This window comes from Cetorhinus maximus, chromosome 10 (genome assembly GCF_964194155.1).
Source record: "Cetorhinus maximus chromosome 10, sCetMax3.hap1.1, whole genome shotgun sequence".
NCBI lineage: Eukaryota > Metazoa > Chordata > Chondrichthyes > Lamniformes > Cetorhinidae > Cetorhinus > Cetorhinus maximus.
In genome coordinates this window covers 96,753,591-96,778,351 of record NC_135888.1, presented here as the reverse complement: position 1 = coordinate 96,778,351, position 24,761 = coordinate 96,753,591, and the positions used below count along the sequence as shown (strand labels likewise).

The 24,761-nt window shown below is 42.3% G+C and overlaps 1 protein-coding gene across 1 annotated transcript in view; it reads right to left on the bottom strand.

Annotated features, from left to right (window-relative positions):
- The window catches only part of rufy1 (RUN and FYVE domain containing 1), a 71,462-nt gene that overhangs the window by 7,352 nt on the left and 39,349 nt on the right, over positions 1–24,761 (bottom strand). The window contains exons 10-15 of the mRNA XM_078550809.1: positions 18,260–18,376; positions 17,727–17,894; positions 17,053–17,150; positions 16,038–16,157; positions 10,094–10,223; positions 169–263 (exon numbers count right to left, since the gene is read on the bottom strand). Coding sequence (XP_078406935.1) covers positions 169–263; positions 10,094–10,223; positions 16,038–16,157; positions 17,053–17,150; positions 17,727–17,894; positions 18,260–18,376 — 728 coding nt within the window. The remainder of the gene's footprint in view (positions 1–168; positions 264–10,093; positions 10,224–16,037; positions 16,158–17,052; positions 17,151–17,726; positions 17,895–18,259; positions 18,377–24,761) is intronic.

The following is a 24,761-nucleotide window of genomic DNA, read 5'->3' as shown; positions in this document are numbered from 1 at the left end:
TAAACTTCTAAATTCATTAACTTCAGCAGCACATTAGCCACAAACATACATCTGGATCCATTTAGGTGAGTATTACTCTCAATATTTTACAACATCTTTTGTCTTAAAGTTCATTTTTGCCCTTTAAGTTGAAAGCAAACATCAAAACATACTAAAATAGTAGCTTACTGACTAAGATGGAGTCCCATTTCTTGTAATGCCTGTTCCTGTTCTTCGCAGATCTTTTGTAGTTGTTTTTTCTCATCCTGCAACTTCTGCATTTCCTGTAACACAAACAAAGAAATAGAATTAAGTGAGATTACTGCAATTGGTACAATACACTGTTTCTTTAAATTATTCATTCATGGGGTGTAGGTGTCACTGGCTAGGCCAGCATTTATTGCCCATACCTTATTGCCCTCGAGGTGGTGGTGGTTAGCTACCTTCTTGAACTGCTGCAGTCCACGTGGTGTAGGTACATCCACAGTACTGTTAAGGAGGGAGTTCCAGGATTTTGACCCAGTGACAGTGAATGAATGCCAATATATTTCCAAGTCAAGATGGTGGGTGGCTTGGAAGGGAACTTCCAGGTGGTGGTGTTCTCATGTATCTACTGCCCTTGTCCTTCTAGATGGTAGCGGTCGTGGGTTTGGAAAGTGCTGTCTAAGGAGGCTTGGCGAATTCCTGCAGTGTATTTTCTAGATGTCGCACACTGCTACCCCTGTGCATTAGTGGTAGAACGAGTGAATGTTTGTCAATGGGGTGCCAATCAAGCAGGCTGCTTTGTCCGGGATGGTCTCAAGCTTCTTGAGTGTGTTGTTGGAGCTGCACTCATCCAGGCAAATCACACCCCTGATTTGTGCCTTGTAGACGGTGAACAAGCTCAGGAGGCGAGTTACTCGCCACAGGATACCTAGCCTCTGACCTGCTCTTGTAGCCAAGTATTTATATGGCTAGGCTAGTTCAGTTTCTGGTTAATGGTAACACCCAGGATGTTGATAGCAGGGGATCCAGCGATGTTAATACCATTGAATGTCAAGGGGCGATGGTTAATTCTCTCTTGTTGGAGATGATGGCATGGCACTCATGTGACACAAATATTACTTGCCACTTGTCAGCGCAAGCCTGGATATTGACCAGGTCCTGCTGCATTTGTACGTGGACTGCTTCAGTATCTGAGGAGTTGCAAATGGTGCTGAACATTGTGCAATCATCAGCGAACATCCCTACTTCTGACCTTATGATGGAAGGAAGGTCATTGATGAAGCAGCTGGAGATGGTTAGGCCTAGGACACTACCCTGAGGAATTTTGCAGTGATGTCCTGGAACTGAGATGACTGACCTCCAATAACCACAACCACCTTTGTGCTAGGTATTACTCTAACCAGCAGAGAGTTTCCCCCATGATTCCCATTGACTCCAGTTTTGCTAGGGTTCCTTGATACCATTACTAAGTGGCTCAGTACCAGGTTTGTGATGTGGTTCTAGCATGTGGAACACTATTTAGAATTCAAACACACAAAATTGTATATTCAACCCGTTGATTCTATTTTATTCCTCTTTATATTATGTGTCAATTTAAATACATTAAACTTACCAAAAAGATCAACTTCATCTTTAATAGTTATTGCCCATTCATATAAGCCAACCACCTTACAGTTTGGACATTCTATTTTGTGAATTATTCAGCTGTTAATCTATGACATCACATGTGACATTAAAAATACCCCTACACATCGCAATGGATGCCATTAAACTAACTTCAGTGTAACATATTTTACATTCAAAATATCAAGCAGCAGCTCGTTGACAGAACACTACTTTCGTGACTGGCCATGCACCTATGTACATCAATTGTCAGGTACCAAAGATCTTTTATAGACCACAATGGTATGGGGACTCAAAAAGTCAAAACGTACTAAATACAAGTGGAGGGGAGATTGGTGACGACTTATAGAAAACATGGCTTCTTTATAAGGACCCTAATGCTTTAGGAAGCCTCCAGATCCTTTGTGTTTTGGATGACTACGCAAAGAGGAAACTTTAGGCCACTCTTACTTAGACCACTGAAAATCATCTCAGGCTCTCAATAACATGCTTGCCTGCAGCACATTAGTTTTAAAAAGTTAGTGCTCAGCTTGGAGTTAAATTGTTCTGGAAGAAGTGTTCCTGAAACAAAGTCATACTTTACACTCAGCCTTCCTCGTGCTTTCCTGAATAATCAATCACATATTAAAGCTAACCACCATTTACGGAGTAGACGATGAGAGGAGGACATTTCCCTCCACAGTGGGCTGCAGAGCGGTGTCTTCCCACATTATCGCATGGTTTTGTATATAAAATTTTTTGAGTATTGCTGAAAAGGCAGACATGCTGTCTAAGCTTTCCATCTTGCACTTATCAGGCCTTTTGAAATAAACAAATGTTCCCTGGTGCATTCTCCATGGCAACACCTCGACCATTCAGAGCTGACTGGCCAACCAATCAACATCCTTCTCTCATGCAATATAAATTGTTGCTTCCTTTAAAATTTGGCACTTTTGCCTATGTCTTGACAAGTGCAAGACCAAAAGCTTCATCAGCATGTCACATGGCTCTCTTTTCAGCAACACTTAAATTCTGTACCACCAAGCAACTACTTATATATTTTTTCTTCCCTTCTCTGCAATAGAATGCTGTGGGAACAATGATTAATGCGTCCAACAATAAATCTCTAAATGGGAGGAGAAAAAGTGGAGAAGGGACAACAAATTATATGTGAGAATCAATTCCATAGCAAGTATTAGGGAGACGATACACCTAATGGGTATATTGGATACATTTCTCAATGTGGTTATACTACTTAACAGTATATAATTAGAGGCTAATAGTTCTCCAGGGCCAGATTTAAGGGCTGAAATGCTAAAAACTGTAATATCACTATATAATGTAACCTAAACAATATTCCGTGATGGCATGGGGTATGAACGATGTAGTATAAGGGTCTGGCATAAATAGGGGTTCGTGTGGGACTGAGTACAATACTGCCCACACAGTGATGTAAGAGAATACAAGGCCCACACCTAGGGGTCAGTCTAATGTTGGACAGAGATGCAAGCATGGAGGCAGCTCCTCGCTTGAACCCGTAATTGTATATATGTACATAGTTCTTGTATTCATTAACTACATACAGTTAACCTACTTAAGACTTCATTAAGACTGACTGAATAGTATCCAACACCCTACAACATGGTGGCAGCAAATGGAAAAACCCAAAACCTTGCAAAAAATGCAGAGAAAAACTAAAATCCTGCAAAAATAAACTTCAAAGAAGCATTCTGACCCAAAGAGAAGATCAAGAAGCAGACGTGCAGAAGGAAGTTGCTAGGGAAAACTCCAAAGAAAGCTTTGGAAGCTGAAGGCAGAAATGTTAAATTCTCACTTCAGCAGAATACTCCACAGGATCTCTTGGAAGTTCAGCTTCAATTCCCAGAGTGCAGAGTCAGCAGACCTAGCAGGGGTGAGCTAAAGCTATTAATTTCCAGGATACAGCAAGTCCTGAGAAACTTTTAAATGGTCAGAAGTTGCTGTTTAAAACCCAGTCGGAAAAACCAGATTCCCGAGTTGGTGCTCGTTCCAAAAAGGAAAACCCCAAAAATAATTAATTAATTCTGAAGAATCGTGACTAAAGAATCAGCTTTAGAGACCAGGATTTGGCGCTTTCATGATCTTAAAGCATAGCACTGAAATGGAGTAGTCTGTAGCCGGTTAATCTAAGTAGCCACTGTTTAAAATTTTTAAGGTTGAGGACAAGTGCTATTGCAGCGGGAGCCTGCTAAATCCAACAAGGGCGGGCAAACACTTTGTCTTCAAACGAACGGAGGCGCCATCATAAATTTCGGCAACTTCTTAAAGCTGAGCCTCCACTTTAAAATGTTTTAACCATGGATCAGAAATCCACACTTCCAGATCGATTTGGACTTATCTAAGGCCTAGGTCAATCACATAATTGGGGACTTTGGAGAAAAAGATTCCTTAGATACATGATTGCTTCAAGTCTGGATAAAAAGACAGAAATTAACACATTGCTTTATTCGGTAGGACCAATACCAGATGACATTATTGTTATGCAAGTAAGCAATGAATCATCTGCTAAATTTGAAGTACTAAATCATTCAATGTTTATTTTAACCTAAGAAATAACAAAATCCTCAGAAGGGCTAAGTTTAATAAGCCTGTCCAGCAGCCAGGAGACTCTGTCGACTCATTCTGCAAATTTGGAGACCTAAAATATGAACTTCAGGGATAGAATAGCAGATAGAAACCTGACAAGTAGTGGACAATGCACTCTCAGACATGAGAAGGAAGATCTAAATCTTGAGAAAGTGATCCAGATTGTTAGGCAGTTTGAACTCCATATGCAGCACAGATTCATCTTAAGAGGAGAAAGTAAATCATGGTACAAAGCACACCCCACAGCTCAGTTCGTTAACCAGGACAGAAATAGAGACACTCCAGGCCAAGGACAGCAATACCCTAACTCACCAGTAGAGCGACCATGCCAGCTGTGGAGGAAAGGAAGTGCCCTACAGGCGAGGTCATTGTCTTGCAATTACAGCCCAATGTTTTCAATGCGACAGAATTGGTCACTTTGGCAAACTGTGCAAGGCCAAAACATCTAAGCGCACAGAGAAGACCCCAAGATGATTCATGAAGTCAAGACTGCACGCCAAGAGGACACACAGCCATGCTTCTTGAGGGAGGTCAAAGCTCCAGGATTTTCATTTTAGAATGCAGACATTTCGGTTAACGGCCATCTTGCAAACTTTAAGTTGGACACAGGGGCCAGTGTTACAGTCCTGTTGGACAAAGAACCGTGGCTGGTGACCCAACAGCTGATGCCACCCACGACACACTTATACAGAGCAGAAGATATAAAGCTCCCGGTGAATGGCACCCGACAGGTGACACAGAGGTACAAGGATAAAAGAATCCGAGAGACCTTGTTCGTGACTGTTCACTACTAAGCCGCAAATCCGGTGGTGAACTTAACCATCTACAAAAAATTGACAAGGTCAACTAACAAAGGCCTGGCTCCAAGTACATAAGCGAGTCCCAAAGCTCTTTACAGGACTGGGACAACTGGAAAAAAAAGCATACAAGATCACACTGAGGGAGGATGCTAAACCAGTTCCAAAATTGAACGAGTCCATCCGTGTTTGCGTCAACCTGACACAGCTCAATAAATCCGTAGCCAGAGAAGTACATCTCATGTCCTCAGTGGATGAAAGCCTGACTAAACTCTAAGGGCATGGTACATACAAAGCTGGACGTCAACAACGCTTTTGGCAACATCCCCTTGACAAAGACTCTAGACTGTTGACCACATTCATTACCCACTTCGGCAAATTTTGCTTTAGCCGCCTGCCATTTGTCAGGTGTGTGCCTGGTACAGGCAGGGCCAAAGAGAGCCCATCATCCCCACACAGATCCCTACCAGGCCATGGGAGAGGCTGGGTATCGACCTATTTGTCTTCAACAGCAAATTATTCCTTATTGTGGGGGATTACTATTCCAGATGGGTTGAGGTGAGGCAACTATACACAACTACCACAGAGGCAGTAATTAAGGCACTGAAAGGAGACGTTCACAAGCTATGGCATCCTGGACAAGGTTATGTCTGACGAGGGCCCATAATTTTCAAATGAGTACTTTGTGCACTTCACCAGCACATCTGGCTTCCACCACCATACCAACTCCCCAAGATATCCACAGTCAAATGGGGAGGCCGAAAGAGGGGTTCACACTGTAAAAGCCCTCCTGAAAAAGAATAAGGACTTTCCCACACCACAGCTACCTACAAGTCCATCCCATTACAATGCAGCCTTGCCCCATCCGAACTCTTGATGGGCAGGAAACTTTGCACCAACTTCCAATCTTGCTAAAAAAAAATTAATACCAGGGTTGGTAACCAGGGATTGCCACGACATCCAAGTAAAGAGCAGTCCTACAGGCAGAAGCAGGCTTCTGCCTACAATAAAAGATACTGCATCAGACATTTGCCACAACTACAAAAGGATGACAAGGTCTGAATTAATCCTCAAGAGAGAGAACTACCATCAGGAAAGACGATGACCAACCTCAATCCTACCTAGTTGGCATCTCAGAGGATAGAGTCAGGAGAATCAGGAGGACTCACCTCCTCATCCCTAGACTGCACGTTCCCTCAGTACAGTGGAGAGACATCGAGGAAGACACCCAGATGCCTGAACAATCTCCAAATCAACAGAGCCTACCACTCCTCCAACAGTAGTGCAAAAAAAAAATGGAAGGGTTAAGGCTTCCAGGCCACCTGAACCTATGAACTCAGAGACTTGAAGGGGGGAGATGGGCTTGTAATAATGATCTAAATACATGGGGTAAACTAGAATAACTTGAAATATATTAGATAAAGACTTCAGGGGAGATACAGTATAAGGGCCTTGTACAGCACCACCCACACAGTAATATAAGAGAACACCTAGGGGTCAGTCTAGTGTTGGACAGAGCCATGTGCACAAGCAAATATGGAGACAGCTCCTATGAAGCCTTTACTGTATATATGTACATCGTTTTTGTAGCTAATAAATATATAGAGATAACCTAATTAAGACTATGAAGACTTCATTAAGACCTGTCAAACAGTATCTCATATCCTACAACAGATGGTACAGCTGCCTTGAAATTAAACTGGGCAGCTCCTTTTGTTCTGGCATAAGCCAAAAAAATTGGGCTAACAATTGCTGCCAAGTTGGTCCAGGGATACACTGCTTGGAACTAGGAATTAAGAACAGTAACTGTGAATGACATAGGTTCTTGATTACATCTAAGCAGCACAAGGATTCCAACATTAATTGAAACCTGTATATCTCATGTGAGAGAAGGAAGAGTAAACAAAGGGGTGAATACAAAAACAAACAATAACACCTGCATACATGCATTCAAAGACAGTGTGAGCAAAGCAAGCACGAGAAAGCTAGAGTGAGTAAAAAAAGATCAAAAGTGCAAACAAAGGTAGTAGTCTCCTGAGGCAAAGAAAATTCAGTGAAAAAAACTGGGTGAGTCTCAACAGTTATCAGCGTGCAACAGTTTTATTTTTGGCCACCCAAGTGTGACACTTGCAGAACTTGCTCAACATGTGCAAGAGTTTCCAAATTAATTTACTGACAAATTCACAAAAAGGAATTTGTGTCTGTCTGATATTAAATACCCACCTTCTTCCTGTAGAGCTGTATCCCACTTAGCCTAGTCCAGAGAGCTTAGGTATAAATCTGCACAGTACGCTCTAATTTTTGTTGCAGTGCTTAGCTGATTTGTTTCAGTGCACGGGTCCTTGAAATTTATTTTGCCTGGTCAAGTATTCACAGTAACTTGGGGGTTCACCTGTGTGCGGCCTGCGCAGGAATTTCTGGGTTGCTGCAAGGCTCCGAAACATAGACCGCAAATTGGTTAATATTTAACTGACTAAAACATTGCAGCTGAGCACGGAGGGAAAAAAAGTCCACTCCCTTCGAGCTAATTTTTTTCTGATCTTCCTGAACCATTTAAATACAGCTGAAGGGGCAGATGGGTTAGCTATCTATCCCATCTACCAAATCATAGCTTTCACAGATTGTCAACTACCTAGCTTCAAGTCGCAAAAGAGATGAAGCTGCTCATATGGCAATACTAGATTTCTCAAAGCCTTTGACAAAGTTCCTCATGAAAAGCTCTTGTTCAAACTTCACTATTATGAAATTATTATATTGGATCCAGCACTTCCTGGGTTGAGATGCAGAGGTAAAATCAGTGGTGTGTTGAGCCTCACACCATCTGTGGAGGGTTCATACTTGTAATACATTTGCATGTCATGAATACTCAGTGTAAAGCTTTTTAAAAAATTATATCCTACCTTCAAGATAAGTCAGCAGTGCATGAGAATCTTGTTGCACCCCAGTTCACATCTGTTTAAAGATGGCGTACACCAGTTGGCTTAGTGCAGTTAAGTCTACGACACAAGGGAGGGGAGCAGAATGACAGCTTGCATGAAGACCTGGGACTGGCAAGGGTGAGTCAGTGGGGGTGGGGGAGTGGGGTTGGTGACATGGAGGGGTGGAAGGGAGAAGGGCTTGGTGTCCTGGTTGTGTTGGGAAAAAGAGTAAGAAAGAAAGCGGAGGAGCTTAAAGGACGATGTCAATACTGTCCAAATCTGTGAGTGTCTCAGGGTAATGCTAGCAGAATTCTTACAGGGCTTTGCGCTCACCTACAACATTTCCATTATCCGCACTGAGAGCGCTCTCAGACAATATCCCTTACGATGCATAAAAGGGAGGGCCAGCTGAGTCTGTAAGTTCAGCAATATCCCAGTGTAGCGAGTACAACACTGGACACTAACATGAACATTCAATAAAGAGTGAACAAAAAAAACCATAACATTGTTTCTTTCACAATAAAGGAAATGTTCCCCACTCCCCTGTAACCATAAACATGTGCCAATCATGAGACGTGCCACGATGATGCACATATGAAGTGAAACTAATATAATGTGAAATATTTACAAGTCAAATTTAATTTTGAGAAGCACCTTTGTGCTCTCAAGTCTTATGTTAATGGCAATGGAGTTGGGCAGGACAGCTCTGCTTCTGTTTGACTAGGAGGTTCTTTTAGAGCTCACCTTTAACTGCAGCATTGTCAGCTGACGGTGGATTTTACTGCTGATCACGTGTTTTCCTTGCCTGCTGCCGCCACTGTAAAATTTTAATTGTAATTGCATGGGACACACTTCCAATTACGCCATCAGGAACGGCACACTGTTAACAAACCCTGCCTCCGCTCCTCAGAGTGGTGTGTGATAGGGGGTCATCATCTCCTAGAGATGGCCTCTCCAGAGAAACCCAGGGAACTATGTTGGGACCCTTACTCTTCAGGACATACAAAGACGACCTTCCCAACAAGTTAAAAAACGGAGTGTAACTATTTGCAGTTGACTGTTTGGTCCATGCATCAGGGGACACTCAGAATCATATCAATTGCAAGATGATCTGGAATTTCAAAAATGGCAGGACAAATGGGAGATGGAATTCAATGCCAAAAAATGGTTCATCATGTGCATCACCAACAAAAAGGACCTACCAGAGAGTTTTAAGCTCTGTAATCAAATTCCACAACAGGTAGCTACACAACAATACCTGGGGGCTCACTTTAAAAATAATCTTCAATGGAAATTCCTTGTTTAATAGATAACATTCAAAGCAAACAGGGTTCTTGGATTTCTGAGGGGGATCTTTGGTATTGCAACAAAAATATCAGAGTTACAGCTTACCAAACACTTGTTCATCCAATCTGGAGTATGAAAGTTGTGCCTTGGATCCTTACATGGCGAAATATATAAATAAGATTGAAGTAATCCAAAGACGAGCAGCAAGGTTCTGCATGAATCAGTATGGAAAATACACCAGTGTCACATCCTTGATCAAAGATGTGGAATGGGAATAACTGCAGCAAAGGAGGGAGGAGAGTAGCCTGGCCATATTCTATAAAATATGGAATGAACTGGTGGGAATTGACATGAACAAGTATCTAGTACCCTGTACCCTCTGGCAATGACAAAACATGAGGTCGCCATCCATACAAACTACAAAGACCATTTGTTTCCAAGACAGGATATCAACAATCTTTCTTTCCAAGAACAGTCCCACAATGGAACAAGCTGCCAGAGAAGATAGTCACAGCCCCATCACTTGAAATCTTCAAGGCCCATCTTCAGATCATTTCCATTCATAAGTTTTTCATCATTATGACTACCACATCAACGGGTCATGTCTGGTTCAGCTAGCGCTACCACATTCATAAATGTTGGAGGAATTTGGATGTTAGTCTGTGATGTTGACACAGCTAAAACAGAAGCAGAAGCCTGTATCTGAGCATTTACCAGTGAAATTCAGAAGTTTATCTTGAAAGGACCATAGAGATCATCCTCAACTAGGACAGCAAACTTATAAGCCTGCATAATGGAGACAAATGTCTCTTGTTCTAAAAGCTGGAAGTTTTTAGAATACCGAATTGTTCAGTGCCATTTTAAAAAGAAAAAAAATCTGCAGAAAATTCACATATTTACCTTCTCTAACCCCGATTTCTGCTGCAGTTGAGCTTTTAACTGAGATGTTACATCTCTCTCTTGTTGCAACTGCTGTTGCAGACTTTGCCTTTGTTCCTTCTCAGCTTTAAGTTCAGAATCCAAAATAGAGCTATTGTACAAAAAATAAAATTTACTACAGTTAATTCCAAAATTTTACTCGCTTTTGTCAGTTTTAAAGTATCGACTATCAACAATGCAGCCTACCTACTCAATTGATGACTCCCCAGCCAACATGATACTATACTTAAAAGAAACTTTACAAGCATGTCTTCAACAGCGAAACTGACATTCACACTGCCATTATCACAAGGCACATCCTTTAAAGTGTTTAAAATGAAAGATGTGGAACGGGAATAACTGCAGCACACTTGACAGGGCCGAATAGGTAAATGCACTAGGGAGAAGAACTAACTCTCTTCTTACATCTCGTATCTACTCATCTAAAACATTCTGGAGATGTTATTGATTAGGAAAGTTTAGGTAAATATAGGAAAATCTGAAACCAAGCCAAAATTGGTTTAAGGTTCAATAATGTTCAGAAGATGGTTGTAGGCTTCAGGACAGTAAAATGGGCAGAAGCATGGCGAATGGAATTAAAATCTTGTTGTCCATGTGCACAAATTCTTAAAAGTAGCAGGGCAGGTTGATAAGGTGGTTAGAAAAGCATATGGGTTACTAGGATTTATAAGCAGAGACTCAGAATAGGAAAACAAAGAAATCCTGGTAAAACTTTATAAATCACTGGTTAGGACTCAGCTGGATTATTATGGATAATTCTGGCACCACATTTCAGGTGTTCTATGCAGGTCCAGCAAGTAATTAGGAAAGCTAATAGAATGTTATAATTTATGGTAAGGGGAATTGATTACAAAGGTAGGGAGGTTATACAGGGTGCAGGTGAGACCACATCTGGGATACTGTGTACAGTATTGGTCTTCTTATTTAAGGAAGGATATAAATGCATTAGCAGTTCAGAGAAGGTTTACTAGACTAGTACCAGGAGTGGAAGAGTAAGGGGTGACTTGATTGAAACCTTTAAAGATCATGAGGGGTTTTGACAGGGTGGATGTGGAAAGGATGTTTCCTCTTGTGGGAGAATCTAGAACTAGGGGTTGCTCATTTAAGACAGAGATATGGAGAAAGTCTTGATAAAGTCGTGAGTCTTTGGAACTCTTTTTCTCAAAAGGCAGTGGAAGCAAAATCTTGAACATTTTTAAGGCTAAGTAGGTAGATTCTTGATAAGCAGGGAGGTGAAAGGTTATCAAGAGTAGGCACAAGGTTACGATCAGATCAGCCTTGATCTTATTGAATGGCATAGCAGACTCAAGGGCTGAGTGGCCACTTCCTGCTCCTTGTTCCTATGTTCGTATGAAGACGTGCTTATTGACTTTTCTGCTGAATGACCCAGCTTCAATTGTAAAGTTATGCCTCTTTGTTCTGGACTTCCCTACCAGACCACTAGAAAGCCTACAAGGAATGAAACCGGATGGACCACCCAGTATCGCCCTAGGTACCGGAAACAAAATGGCAAACTCAGCCCTGTCAACCTTGCAAAGTTCTCCTTACTAACATCTGGGGGTGTGTGTCAAAATTGGGAGAGCTGTCCCAGAGACTAGTTATAGTCAAGTAACAGACTGACATACGCACAGAATCCTACCTTTCAGATAATTTCCCAGACCCACCATCATCATTCTTAGGTATGTCCTGTCTCACCAGCAGGACAGACCCAGCAGAGATAGAGACTCAGCAGTATACAGTCAGGAAGATGTTGCACTGGGAGTCCTCAACATCGACTCCGGATCCCATGAGCTCTCATGGCATCAATTCAAACATGGGAAAGGAAATTTCCTACTGATTACCATGTACCGCCACCCCTCAGCTGATGAATCAATACTCCTCCATGTTGAACAGCACTTGGAGGAAGCACTAATGGTGGCAAGGGCACAGAATGTACTCTGGGTGGAGGAATTCAATGTCTATCACCAAGAGTAGTGGTGCTACCGAGCTACAGCCTGAGCTGGCTGAGTCCTAAAGGACATAGGTGCTAGACTGGGTCTGAAGCAGGTAGTAAGGGAGCAACAAGAGGGAAAAAACATACTTGACTTCATCCTCAGCAACATGCCTGTTGCAGATACATCGGTCCATGTCAGTATCGGTAGCAGTGACCGCTGCATAGTCTTGTGGAGACGAAGCGCCATCTTCTCTTTGAGGATATCCTCCATCGTGTTATGTGGCACTACCATCGTGTTAAATGGGATAGATTTTGAACAGATCTAGCAACTCAAGACTGGGCATCCATGAGGCGCTGTGGGCCATCAGCAGCAGCAGAATTGTACACAATCACAATCTGTAACCTCATGGCTTGGCATATCCTCCCACTCTACCATCACCATCAAGCCAGGGGGTTAACCCTGGTTCAATGAAGATTACAGGAGGGCATGCCAGGAGCAATACAGGGTATACCTAAAAATGAGGTGTCAACCTGGTGTAGCTACAACTCAGGACAGCTTGCATGCCAAACAGCATAAGTAGCATATGATAAACAGAGCTAAGTGATCCCACAGCCAAAGGATCAGATTGAAGCTCTGCAGTCCTGCCACATCCAGTCGTGAATGGTGGTGGACAATTAAACAACTCACTGGAGGAGGAGGTTCCACAAATGTCCTGATCCTCAATAATGGGGGAGCCAAGTACATCAGTGCAAAGGATGAGGCTGAAACATTTGCAACAATTTTCAGCCAGAATTGCCGAGTGGATGATCCATCTCGGCATCCTCTGGAGATCCCCAGCATCACAGATGCCAGTTTTCGGCCAATTCGATTCACTCCATGTGATATCAAGAAATGGTTGAAGGTATTGGATACTGCAACACTGGCATCTATCCAGCAATCTGGAAAATTGCCCAGCTATGTCTTATATACAAAAAGCAGGACAAATCCAACCCGGCCAATTACTGCCCCATCAGTCTACTCGTGACCTTCAGCAAAGTAATGGAAGGAGTCAGCTATCAAGTAGCACTTGAATAGCAACAACCTGCTCACTGAAGCTCAGTTTGAGTGGCAAGTAACAATCACGCCAGGCAATGACTATCTCCAACAAAAGACAATCTAACCATCGCCTCTTGACATTCAATGGCATTACCATTACTGAATCCCCCACTATCAACATCCTGGGGGTTACCATCGACCAAAAATTGAATTGGACTAGCCATACAAATACTGTGGTTACAACAGCAGGTCAGAGACTGGGAATTCTGCAAAGAGTAACTCACCTCCTGACTCTCCAAAGCCTGCCCACCATCAACAAGGCATAAGTGAGGGGTGTGATGGAATACCTTCCACTTACCTGGATGAGTGTAGCTCCAACAGCACTCAAGAAGCTTGACACCATCCAGGACAAAGCAGCCCGCTTGTTTGGCACCACATCCACAAACATTCACTCCCTACACCACCGATGCACAGTGACAGCAGTATGTGCCATCTACAAGATTCAGTGCAGGCACTCACCAAGGCTCCTGATTCAGCACCTTCCAAACCCACAACTGCTACCCATCTAGAATGACAAGGGCAGCAGATATATGTTTCCCTCCAAGCCACACACCATCCAGACTTGGAAATGTATCACCATTCCATCACTTTTGCTGGGTCAAAATCCTGGAACTCCCTCCCTAACAACACTGTGGCGTACCTACACCACATGAACTACATCGGTTCAAGAAGGCAGCTCACCACCACCCTCTCAAGGGCAATTAGGAATGGGCAATAAATGCTGGCCTAGCCAGCGATGCCCACATCCCAAGAACGAATAAAGAAAAACAGAGGAAATAGTTTCTCTCTATAAATTCCATCATATCCTCTAATCATTTTGAATATCATTCAGATCTTCTATACTCAAGAAAATATATGCCAACCTGTCCTCCATGTAATCCTTTTAGCTTTGGCATAATTCTGGTGACTCTGCTGCATCTCTGCCAAGGCCAATATATCTTGTATATCTTTCGAGATGTAGTGTATACAACTGAATGCATTTATGATTACAACTTAATATAACATTACAACAATTATTCTAATAGTTACATTTTGTAGGTATTTAATACACCTTCCCAAATGGTTCAGAAAAGACAACGGCCAGAATTTTCCCGTCAGCGATTTGGGGGCAGGGCCTGCTCGCCGACGGGAAAATGACGCTGGATGACGTCGAGAGGAACCCCCATCCTGGTCCCTTTAAATTTTTAGGAAGGCGGGTGGACAGCAAAATCAGCTGTCCACCTGCCGACCTGTCAATGGCCAATTGAGGCCATTGACAGAGTAATTAAGATAATTAAAGACCTGCCCTTCCAACCTTAAGGCTGGCGGGCAGGCCAGGAGCCCCAGCGGGCTTCTGATAATACATGAAACCTCATCCACTGGTGGGATGAGGTTCCATGTCCGTTTTTAAAAACTTTTTAATACATTTTATGTGATATTTATTAATGTCCCATCTCATGTGACATTGTCATGGGACATGTTAATCATTTTTAAATTTTTCTATTTTTAAAGTTTTTTGGACTGTCAGTAATCTCCCTGAGACAGCACTTTGTCTCAGGGAACAGTGTGCTCTTTCGCGCACATACGCAAAAGAGCACACTTTGACAGCTGGGGTTTCCCTCCCCCCACGAAGTGCATAGCGCTTCCTGTCGGGCAGGCCGCTGGGCAGGCATTAATTAGCCCACCCACTTAAAATGGCGGCAGGCCCCGTTTCAGTGGTGGGGGTCGGCTGTCCGCTCGCCGCAGAGCCGGTGGGGCCCGCACGCCCACCAAGGGCAAAATTCTGCCCAACATTTATTGCTGTTGGATCCTTAAGATTTGGTAGATCCCAATGTACTTTTGGCGGTTGCAGGGGGGGGGTGAGGTGTTGGCGACAAAGATACGATCCCCCTCCTGATTGCTATTTAGTGAAGACAAGGTAATGGATCAACTGCAATGCTATGAAGTAGAGTAGGAGGCGGCTTATTTGGAGCATAAAACACCATTTCTGTCTGGAAATTCTAAGCAAAAGGAAATGTTGTAAATTTAAAAATCCCACTGCATCAGGGGACCAAATCTATAAAGATAGATGGACAGTAAGTTTATTGTGATCGCTTTAAGGCCAAATATCCTAACTACAATTTAAATGGTCTCACCAGTTCTTAATGAAAAATTACAAGTTAGATATAGATAAAAATCTTTCAAACTTTTGTTTTCTTTCCCCTGCCCCACAGCATATCAGTGACGTTCACAATTTCAAGCATTTTATTGATCAATACCCTACCCACTAACTTATACAATTATATAAAATACAAATTATTTTCTTTTCAATGAACTTTACAGCAGTTCTTTTGTGGAGACCTACAAACATCCATTTCTTTCAGCAGCATATGAATTCCATGCATTGGAAAAATGCTAAGCTGAAGGAATCCTTCAGTGTTTGCTCCATAGAATAGGGTTCTATTTATTGGTCTGAATGTTGATTTGGGACATAATTTGGAAGGATTTTCAAGTCTCTACCATGAATCATGTAAAGTGAAGATTATTTGAAGTGCAAAACTTTAAAGCATGATTAGACAATGCAGATGAAGTAACCATGGGTGAATAGGTATTTGCACAGTTTTACCTTTTTAAAAAAATGAACTTTCCCTTTAAGTAACTTCATGCACATTAGCAGATCATAGCTAAAGTATTACTACTGCTAACAAAAGGTCTCATCATTCCATCTAATTATAAATGGACAAAGAAATTAAGTGTAGTATGTGTTAGAGGCAGTAAAAGCTCATTGTATACCAATACTTGAGGAGCATGATACTCTTAATTGTTATTCCATTAGTTGCCAGTATTGAGGCAATGATTTAGTTACTAGTGCAATGTTAGTCTCTTAAAGATGATATACCACTGCTCTGATTTCTTACCGTTGTTTGTCCAGTTCACTGAGCTGTTGCTGGAGATTCTCAATCTTGCTGGCAAATTCCTGTTTAATCTTTCGATTTTTCTCTTCTGCTAACTGTCTGGTTTGTTCAGACTGTTGCAATCTAAGATTAAACAAAAGCAGTGTCAATGGATGCAGATTTAAAGTTAGAGATATCAGAAAGACACAATTGCACAGACGTTGCTAGGAATAATATAGCAATAATTATTTAGCAATGCAGTACCCAGCTCGTTTAAAATGTAATAATATTGTTCAGATTTCCTACTAATTAACTTTGAATCCTTACCATTTAGGCCTTGAATGGCTCATTAACTGCTTCTTTTGAGTACATGGACTCTGACATTAACTTTAGCCAATGTATCCATCAATACTGCTTTAGCTCAGCTAATAAGATACTTTAGCACACCCCAGAACAGTCATCATGCTCCCTACTCCTTTTGGGTAACTACCCAATATCCACATTGCACAGCCTACAGCAGTACAACCAGGATGAGGAATTCAATATAGAGAATGGAGCTGATTGAGGGCAGAGGTTTGGGGTGGAGAAAAGAAAATCAATCTGTACTCAATGACCTGACAACAGTGGTTTTCCAACACACTGCGCTTAATGTTATTTAGCTTACATCAAATCTACTAGATAGCTATTCCATTAAAATATCAATGTTTTCATTTGAACTGAGTTGTTAAAATATATCTTACCACGAATTAGTGCAGTTTAGGCAAGAGTGCCAAAATGAATGTTGCATATTTTTTCGATTTTTGTCAGAATCTCATTTCCTGTCATGCCATTACTTGATTGGCAAGTCAGGCAACCAATTACCAAATCTACCAATAATAGTCTTAACTAGCTCCTCTCCTTGGAAAAGAAAGCTCCAATATTTCAGATAGTTTTGCAAAGACAAATTTGACATGGAAAATCACAAGAATTTTTTCAGCTCTGAATAAACAATGTAGCACGTGAAAGAAATTTATTTATATCAGTTCTATAGCTACTGTACCTTTCCTCCAGTTGTTTTGTGGCATCAATCATCTGATTAGTCTTTTGTTCCAAAGAGTTTATCATCTCAGTCTTCTGCTGTGCTGTCCCCTCAGAGTTCTAAATGACAAATCATCAATATAGAATAAAAACTAGGATAGGTCACATTACAACTTTTTACGTCTATTTCACAAGAACTTTATTTGGCACCTTTTAAATATGGAGTTAAGCCACAGTTAAGAGTGTTACGTGCAGTTTTTTAAAGCCAAACAGAGCATGCAGGATATAGATTCACCAAGGATAACAAAAACTATTGTTACAAGCATGACTTGAGATGCCACAACTGTTTCCACTGACATAAAATCCCAAGAGATATTAAAGAAGATTTTTTTAAAAAATAAGCGTTTGTTAGGAATAATATGGAAAGGCTATTTCCTCCAGTTGGTGACAATGAAGAGCGGTCATTAAGTTAAAATAGTTATCGAGTGAGTAGCAAGATACCAAAGAGCAAAAGAAATAATATAGTAAATTTCTATGGTTCTAGACTACTGTCATATCCCATATTGTTCTGCTTGTAAATAAGAGACACATGGCAATATGATTAACTAGATCCCAGGGCATCCATAATGCATAGCCTTGAACATTACTTGTTTACTAATGAATGTCAGTAATGTCCCATCTCCCTTAATGCTTTACCTTCGTTTTGTGAAACATCTGCAAATTGATGGCCTTAACTTCTTCTAACTGTTGTCGGAGAGCTACTAACGTATCCTGCTTCTCATGCGTGTCTTTCTCCAGTAGTTTCATGGCAATTTCCATTTCTTGCTTCAAGCTCATCTGTAATTCAAGTTCCTTCTCCAGTTCCTGAGTAAAAATTATACACACACCTCTTCAACCATTAATACTGAATAATAAAAATACCAATGGGTGAGGATATAGGTTTGGAAGCTAAGTGAGAGTTTGGCCATGCTGAAATTATTTTTTCTTCAGAGGCCGTTAATAGGTAGAAACGCCTGTATAGGCAGAACCAAGAATGACCATATATAAAGAAATGTTCAGTGTCAAGTTTAGGTAATTTTCAGGATTGATTTTTTTTAAAAAAAAGCCAGTACTGAAATGCACAAATTAAAATTTTCTCCAATACTTAGAAGTTTCACAAATAACCACTGTTTTTATTAGCCACTGCTTGTTTCAAAATCAGAGCACAATTATCCTTTACAAACGTTTACCATTCGAATTTTTCTCTCTTCTTTCAGTTGTTTCCAGACTTCATTGTACATTTCGTCTAGACCTTGACGAGTTTGTTTGTATGTTTCCAGCTCTACTTCAGAATCTTGTCTGCTCACCTGATAAAAATGTCGGAAAGAGCTTATAAAACAAGGTTTGCAATTTCAGGATTAAGTAGCACACAAAAGCATAAAGTTACTCTAGTAACTTTATAGTAAGCCCCCGTTTCAAGTCCCCCTACTTAACCTAATTTAGGGAGTGTTTTTCCGACTTATGTCACCATTTTCACTTTTACACCATTTGCACTCTGGCGCAACATCCCCCACCCCTGCTCCACTCTTGGCTAGCTGCCATGTTTTGAGCCTGGCGCCACCACAGTCACTAGTGGACAGGGCTACAGGGAGGCAGTGAGGGCCAAGATCTGGGGGCAGGAGTGCAGGGCAGGGAGCCTGACCCAGAGGCTCGGCCGGGTCAGTCACCACCACTCGGAGAGAAGCCATGGTGGCTGAGGAGGGGAAGCTGCCAATTGGGTGGTGAGTAACTGGGCTCCATCCCTAGCTCAATTTGCAGCCTGGGACACTGGCTTAGCCTCTGCAGACTGTGGAGAAGGAGAGAGCGAGCGCGCGAGAGCCGGAGAGCGAGCGCGCGAGAGCCGGAGAGCGAGCGCGCGAGAGCCGGAGAGCGAGCGCGCGAGAGCCGGAGAGCGAGCGCGCGAGAGCCGGAGAGCGAGCGCGCGAGAGCCGGAGAGCGAGCGCGCGAGAGCCGGAGAGCGAGCGCGCGAGAGCCGGAGAGCGAGCGCGCGAGAGCCGGAGAGCGAGCGCGCGAGAGCCGGAGAGCGAGCGCGCGAGAGCCGGAGAGCGAGCGCGCGAGAGCCGGAGAGCGAGCGCGCGAGAGCCGGAGAGCGAGCGCGCGAGAGCCGGAGAGCGAGCGCGCGAGAGCCGGAGAGCGAGCGCGCGAGAGCCGGAGAGCGAGCGCGCGAGAGCCGGAGAGCGAGCGCGCGAGAGCCGGAGAGCGAGCGCGCGAGAGCCGGAGAGCGAGCGCGCGAGAGCCGGAGAGCGAGCGCGCGAGAGCCGGAGAGCGAGCGCGCGAGAGCCGGAGAGCGAGCGCGCGAGAGCCGGAGAGCGAGCGCGCGAGAGCCAGAGACACAGGACTGTGCTACTCAGGGCTTCTTTGTGTAATTTAGCATTATCTAATTTGAATTTATACAGTATTTCTGTTACATCCTGTGATTTATTTTATTTTGCAAGTTATTCCAGATTGGAATGCACAGTGCTGCACAGGTACGGTACAATATTTCAACTTGTACATTGGACTTTTCTTGCCCGGAATAAAACAAAGGAACCTAACCCTGGCTTTAACATTGAATCCTATGGGAACCCATGATTCACTTAAAGTTGCAATTTTCAGGAATGCAACCACAACTTTAAATGAAAACTTAGCATACTTTGCAGTTGCTGATATTTACTACACCCTTCTTTTCCCCTTTCTTCTTTTGAAAAGCATCAACCTAATTCAAGAAACTATGCTCTCAAGCACCTATGCTGATACCAGAAATTAGGAAGTAGGCTAGAGGGGCTGGAGTAAGAGTGCTGAAACATCTGCTCATTGAAACTATATTTTTTATTCCCAGCTGCTCACCCTTCACGTTGTAAAGGGACTCCATCTTCACTGTGAGCCAAAACAGCATGTTGGAAAGCTATTTGACTTTGGGAAATTTAAGTTGCAGCATCTCGATTAAGTCACCTTGCCTCACCTGACATCCACACATATGCACTTACTGCACCATTAGCTGCTCTTGGGTTACAGCTAGATCAGATATTAACCAATGGAGAGAAAAATCTATAGAGCTCATATTGTGCTGACTGTCAGATTGTTGGTAGGGATGTACATTTTCATGGAATGAAATTTTTGTAGGGTTCAGACAATTCTTTGAAGGTGGCAGCTTCCATTGATAAGGCTAACGAGTTGATGAGGCTGTTTTTAAAAATACACATCAGATTTTGTATCGAGGCCAAGGTCAAAAAGCTGGAGTACTGCTTCCAATTTTGGGCACTGCACTTTAGGAAGGATGTCAAGGCCTTGAAGAGATTGCAGAGATTTGCTTGGATTATGTCAGGAATGAGAGACTTCAGATAGGTGGACAGGAGATTGTTCTCCTTGGAGCAGAGGTGGTTAAGAGGAGATTTGAAAAAAGGTGTTCAAAATTATGAAGGCTTTTGATAAGAGTAAATAATGAGAAAGTATTCCCACTGACAGATGAAGTCAAGAATCAGGAGGGGAGATGAGGAGAACTTTTTTATCCAGCAAATTTTGATTATCTAGAAAGCAGTGCATGAAACAGTAGATTCAATGGTAATGTTTAAAAGGGAATTGGATATATATTGGAAAAGGAAGTACATTCCAGGGCAATGGGAAAGAGCATAGTGTGGAACTAATTGGATGGTTTCAAAGATCCACTCGGCCAGATGGTATCTTTCTATGCTGTAGGATTCTTGAGAAGGGCCAGTGGGAGAATCTGCCAGAAACAATAAACCAAATGCATGGCAGTTAATGACCTGGACAATTATTGACTGGAAGCTGGCAATCCTCCAGTACTTCACTTACTGGAAGGTAACTATTCTTCAAACTTGAACTAGTGAGTATCAGCAAACAACTAAGTTGAGTCTTTTTCTTCACTCTAAATATGTTGTTATAGTCACTTTGCAGCAAGAGGCAATTCAAAGCAGAACACTGCCCAAATTTTCATACTCCCCCAGCCGGGAGCAGACAACATTAATAGTTCCCCAAGTGGAACCTTGGCTGAATCAGCTAACAGATTGGGAAAGTGATGATCTTTTGGTCAGCATGGCTTAGTAATGTATTTACTTAGCAGATAGTAGGTAAATTCCCTAATTACGGACTTAGCTGAATCAGCAAACTCAGAATGGGAAATGAATCTTGCATTTTCTGGTCAGGATGGTTTTGCAAGATTAGCATTTAAAAAGCTAAATGCTTCCTTGATAACCTTCTTAAAAAAAAACAGGAAAAGTCTTTCCTAAATTTTAAATCTATATTCTGCCTTCTACTTCTGAACATGGTTAATACATGCTAGATTACAGTTCAACAGAAATCAAGCAGCCATCTAGTGCTTGGCTTAAGTTACAACTCTATGAAATTATCAGCAACCTATTTCATCATAACTGACCCCACCCCTGCCTTCACACAGCATCTAATCTAACCTCCCACACTTCACAGATGCCATTAGGAAATCACATGATTTTTTTCTTCTTTTAGCCCAAGGCTAGAGGCCAATTGTGGTGCCCAGGCCGCCGCCCAGATTAAAATCTAATGAGTCATTATGAATGTGCATTTCAAATTTGTTAAATCAATGAACACTATAGTTCTCTGATGAAACCAACATGTTAGTTGATGAAAAATATATTTGCCACATACACTCAGCAGAAATCTTAATGCATTAAAGCTTCATGTTTTAGGAACTTACAGCACAGAAGGAGGAGGTAAGCCTGTAGTGCTTGAACTAGTTATTTGAAAGAGCAGTCATGCTTAGTCCCACGCCCTCACTTTTTGTCCAGAACCCTGAAAGTTCCTCAAGTACTTGCCCAACTCCCTTTTAAAATTAATTTATGGCATTAGCTTCTATTACCTTCTCATGTAAAGCAATCCAGATCCTGACAACTCTGAAAAGATTTCTCCTCATCTCCCCTATAGATCTTTGCCAATGATTTTAAATCTATAACCTCTGGTTATTGACCCACTCACCAGAGAGAACTGCTTTAAATCTACTCTTATCAAAACTTATACCGAAAACTTCTATTAGGTCTTCTCCTAATCTTATTTGTTGTAAGGAGAACAGGAGTAACTTTTCCAACCTCTACTCATTACCAAAGTCCCTCAATCCTGGTAACATCCCAGTAAACCTCCTCTCTGTCTTTTCTAAGAGCTTTACCTCTTTCCTGAAACGTGGTGCAATAATTGTCCTTAATACTCCAGCGGAGACCTAACCAGTGATTTATAAAGCTTTAGTATTATTTCTTTAGTTTAGTTTTCTATTCTATGTCTCTGTCTAAAAACCCAAGTAACCTATATACTTTTTAATGCCCTCATCAACCTGCCCTGCCACTTTTACTGATTTGTGTACATGGACACCAAGATGTCTCTGTTCACCTGTACTTTTTAAATATTGTGCCATTTATAATATATTGTTTTTTTCACATTAATCCTCTAAAGTACAGTAATTCATACTTCTCCACATTGAACTCCATTTGATATGATTCTGCCCATTTCACCATTCTGTTTATGCCATATTAGGGCTATAGCTATCCTCATCATAATCTACTACTTTGCCAAGTTTTGGATCCTCTGCAAACTTTATAATGCTGTTCCCTGCACTAGAGTATAGGTCATTCATCAAAATTGCAGAGTAAGGAACCCAAAATTCCAACAAAGTGCCTGAAGGACCCCCAATGCAAACAATTTCCTAGTCTGAAAAACATCCACCCTTTGCTTCCAGTACTGTGACAATTTTGTATTACCACCGCTTCTGAAAGTTCAACAACCTGAAAGAACATGTGAACATAGGAAATAAGAGAAGTAAGCCATTCAGCCTCTTGAGCCTGCTCTGCCATTCAACGAGATCATGCTGATGTGTTTGTGTTTTGAGTTCTAAATTTCCATCTACCCCCGATAACCTTTGTTCCCTTGCCTAGCAAGAATCTCCCTCTGCCTTAAAAATATTCAATGGCCACGCTTCCACTGCCTTCTGAGGCAGAGTTCCAAAGTTGCACAACCCTCAGAAAATAATTATCCTCATCTCTGTCCTGAAAGGGCGAGGCCCAATTTTAAAACAGCACCCCTAGTTCTGGGCTCACCCACAAGAGGAAACATCCTTTCCACGTCCATCTTGTCAATACAAATCAGGATCTTATATACTTCAATCAAGTCACCCCTCATTCTTTTAAACTCCAGTGGAAAAAAGCCCAGCCTGTCCAACCTATCCCTCATAAGACAACCCACTCGTTCCAGGTATCAAGCTAGTAAACCTCCTCTGAACTGCCTCCAGAGTTACATCCTTCCTTAAATAAGGAGACCAAAACTGCACAGAGTATTCGAGATGTGGTCTCACCAATGCCCTGTGTAACTGAAGCATAACATCCTTATCTTTATGTTCAATTCCTCTCGCAATAAAGGATAGTATTCCATTAGCCTTCCTGATTACATGTTGTACCTGCATACTAACTTTTTGTTAAAGGCAAAATACTGCGGATGCTGGAAATCTGAAACTAAAACAGAAAATGCTGGAAAAGCTCAGCAGATCTAACAGCACAGTGAAGAGAAAAACAGAGTTAATGTTTCGAGTCCATAGGGCTCTTCTTCAAAGCTAAAGAGAAGTAAAATTGTGATGAAATTTATCTGTTTAAGGGGGTGGAGCAGGTGAAGCTGCATAGAAGGCCAGCAATAGGTGGAGGGCAAAGGAGATATTGACAGATGCCATGAATAAGAGGACAAAGGGGGTGTTAAATGGTAGTGGTGAGGGCTAAAGGAGGTGCTGATAGTGGCATTAAGGTCAGAAAGCAGAATGTAATAATAACAGAATTGGGGTAAGCACTCTGAAAAGAACAACATGAACAAGTAACAGATGGCCCTTGTTGGGGTGGGGTGGGGGAAGGAGATGGAGGTGGGGAAAAAAGATTGAAAATAGGATAAAAAGGTGTGGATAAAACAATGAATAAAAATGGAAATAAATAAATAAAAATAAGTAGTTAAAAAATAAAAATGAATATTGAAAAAAGGGGTTAAAAAAAGGGGCGAGGAGAGAGTTCATGATCTGAAGTTGTTGAACTCAATGTTAAGTCCGGAAGGCTGTAAAGTGCCTAGTTGGAAGATGAGGCGCTGTTCCTCCAGTTTGCGTTGGTTTCACTGGAACATTGCAGCAGGCCAAGGATGGACATGTGGACATGAGAGCAGGATGGTGTGTTGAAATGGCAAGCGACAGGAAGGGTCATGTTTGTGGACAATACAAAGCGGTCACCCAGTCTGCATTTGGTCTCTCCAATGTAGAGGAGACTGCATTGGGAGCAGCAAATGCAGTTGACCAAATTGAAGGAGGTGCAAGTGAATCACTGCTTCACCCAAAAGGAGTGTTTGGGCCCTTGGATGGTGAGGAGGGAGGAGGTAAAGGGACATTGCACATTCTGCAATTGCATGGGAAGGTACCGTGGAAGGGGGAATGAGGTATTAAGGGTGATGAAGGAGCGGTCCAGGGTGTCCGAAGAAACAGTCCCTACAGAATGCCGACAGGGGAGGATGAGGGGTAGATGTGTTTGGTGGTGGCATCATGCTGGAGTTGGCGGAGGATGATCCTTTGAATGCGGAGGCTGGTGGGGTGAAAAATGAGGGCAAGGGGACCCTATCATGGTTCTGGGAGGGAGAGGAAGGTGTGAGGGCAGAAGTGTGGGAGATGGGTCGGACACGGTTGAGGGCCCTGTCAACCACAGTGGGTGGGAA